Consider the following 2,357-nt stretch of genomic DNA (forward strand, 5'->3'; position numbering starts at 1 on the left):
ACTTAGTTACATTAGATATAAAAACATGCTCTCATGTGTGGATTTGATTCATTTTAACACGTGAATTTTTTCTTGCCGATAGATAACACGACTTGATGTATACTCTAATTCACACCATATTAAATTAAATGACCACTCTTCTATAAGATTAATATTTAATCGTCCTAACACTGCTTATTGTAATCTCAACAAATATATATTAGATTTTCAATTCCATAAGCAAACAAAATTTCTCTTTCAAGTTATAAATGAGTTTAATCATAGAGATCTCTTCCAACAAAAAAATCCTTCTCAAGACACAAGAAAATCTTAATGGTGAGAAAAGAAGTACAAACTAAAAATAGAAGGAAATGAATAAACAAGAAGCAAAAGTTTTATAATGCAAATCAATTACTCTCCCCTTTGGGATTCTTTTCCTACATTAACTAGCAATTTAGACTCCTCTAATTCTTTTCCATTTGGTTTCTTTACAAACTTTACCACAACCCCATTACTACTATTGTTCTTGTTCATTAACCTTGTACTACTTTGTATCATGCCCATTGATCTTGACTTGCTCAACCTCACTGTAGACATCTTCACAGCCAATCCACCTATCCTCCTAACCGTTTGATTATTGTTACCTACTTCTAACGGTTCAGATTCAATCTCATCAAGACAACCAATAGATTTTGACCTAATAACGGGTTGGATTTCTTGCTTTCTATTTCCACCAATCACAACATTTCTTAATTCTACGCTCGTCACATTGGATACTTTCCTGTTTCTTCTACTTCCTACTCTCGAGATCTTGACAATTTCCATACTATCATCCAGGGGCTCGTACTTAACCACGCGCGTTGATTCTCTCACGCGCCCCACGCGCCGCCCTATGTTATTCCATATCGGCGAGCTCATCCGTTTATGCACCAATTTCAACCACTCCACTACTTCCGCCATCGCTGGCCGTTTTGCCGCCGTCTTTCTAACACAGCGCGCCGCCACCACTGCCAGCTGCCGTAAAACTCCTTCGTCCTCCGGCGAACCGATTCTCGGATCACAAATCTCTGCATACTCGCCAGATTTAATCAGTGGTACCGCCCAATCCACCACCGACGGCGGACTATAATTAACATCAATTGCATTCCGGCCACTAATAATCTCCAGCAGCAAAATCCCAAAGCTAAAAACATCGGACTTTGTGCTGAGATCGCCCGGTGCAAGATAAGCAGGATCCAAATATCCTAACGTACCCGCCGGCGGCGTACTTTTTACTATAACGTCTTCTACGTGTCCTCTCAAAGACAAACCAAAATCACCAAGACGAGCACTGAAATTCCCATCGATTAAAATATTCGACGATTTAATATCTCTGTGAATCACCGGCGGATTCGAACAATGCAAAAAATGAACTCCCTTTGCAATTCGCAGAGCAAAACGGACTCGTCGGGCCCAATTAGGAGGTTTAGAAGAAGAATGAAGCAATTCATATAAAGACCCATTAGGCATAAACTCAACGACGATTAATTTATTCTGGTTGTCGTCCACTGCGTAGCCCAGTAAGTTAACGAGCCCAGGGTGGTGAACGCGGGAAAGAATTTCGATCTCATTTTCAGCTGGGGAGTTGGCAGAACTGTTACGTGGTTCAGTTTGTTTGGTTTTTTTAACGGCTACGGTATTGAGTTTATTTTGATGAAGATGAGCTTTGTAGACATATCCATGGCTGCCTTTGCCGAGAAGATTGTCTTGAGAGAATGCATTGGTAGCTGAGTGAAGATCAGAGTAAGAAAATTCTCTGATTTTGAATGGTTTTTTATGGGTGTGATTCTTTTTTGTTAAGTTGGGCCAGTTGTAAGAATCGCAGGTGGAAATTGCAGATTCTGCATTGCATGAAAAATAACCCATAAGTTAATAAGAGGAATTATAAAAGTGTTGTAATGTCGGATCTGAAAATGAAGAAATATTGGCGAGGAGAGAAAGGGAGAATAGTGTAGTGGGAAAAGAGAGAAGGCAGAGGCCATAACTGAGGGAAGAAGGAAGAGTGAGTGGGTGAAAGTTTGAGGTGGTCGTAAAGACATAAAAAGCGGTGGTAAAAGGACGGATCTTTCTCTTTCTTTTATTTTTACAGCTTTTTTGAGAATACCGAATTGAATGGAAACTTGTGAAATGTGTTACGGATTACAAATTTAAATTGAAAATAAAAACAGAGGGAGAATATCGAATTGCTGAATACGTCCTTCAAAACAATATTCTTTGTAACAATTCGTCAATGAGTAAGTTTTATGTATTATAATACAGTAAAAATATATCCAATTAGATCAGTTAAAAATAAATTTTACATAACTATATTACTAGTAATATTAATTGATAACTTAAAG

General features: G+C 38.3%; 1 protein-coding gene across 1 annotated transcript; it reads right to left on the minus strand.

Moving 5' to 3' along the window:
• Positions 1 to 229: 229 nt before the first annotated feature.
• Positions 230 to 2,133, minus strand: LOC104097665 (serine/threonine-protein kinase-like protein At3g51990). The gene has a single exon (XM_009604269.4). It carries the CDS (start codon positions 1,882 to 1,884, stop codon positions 391 to 393), a length of 1,494 nt encoding a protein of 497 aa, XP_009602564.1. The 5' UTR covers positions 1,885 to 2,133; the 3' UTR covers positions 230 to 390.
• Positions 2,134 to 2,357: the final 224 nt, after the last annotated feature.

The sequence above is a fragment of the Nicotiana tomentosiformis genome, chromosome 4 (genome assembly GCF_000390325.3).
Source record: "Nicotiana tomentosiformis chromosome 4, ASM39032v3, whole genome shotgun sequence".
NCBI classification, from domain to species: Eukaryota; Viridiplantae; Streptophyta; class Magnoliopsida; order Solanales; family Solanaceae; genus Nicotiana; species Nicotiana tomentosiformis.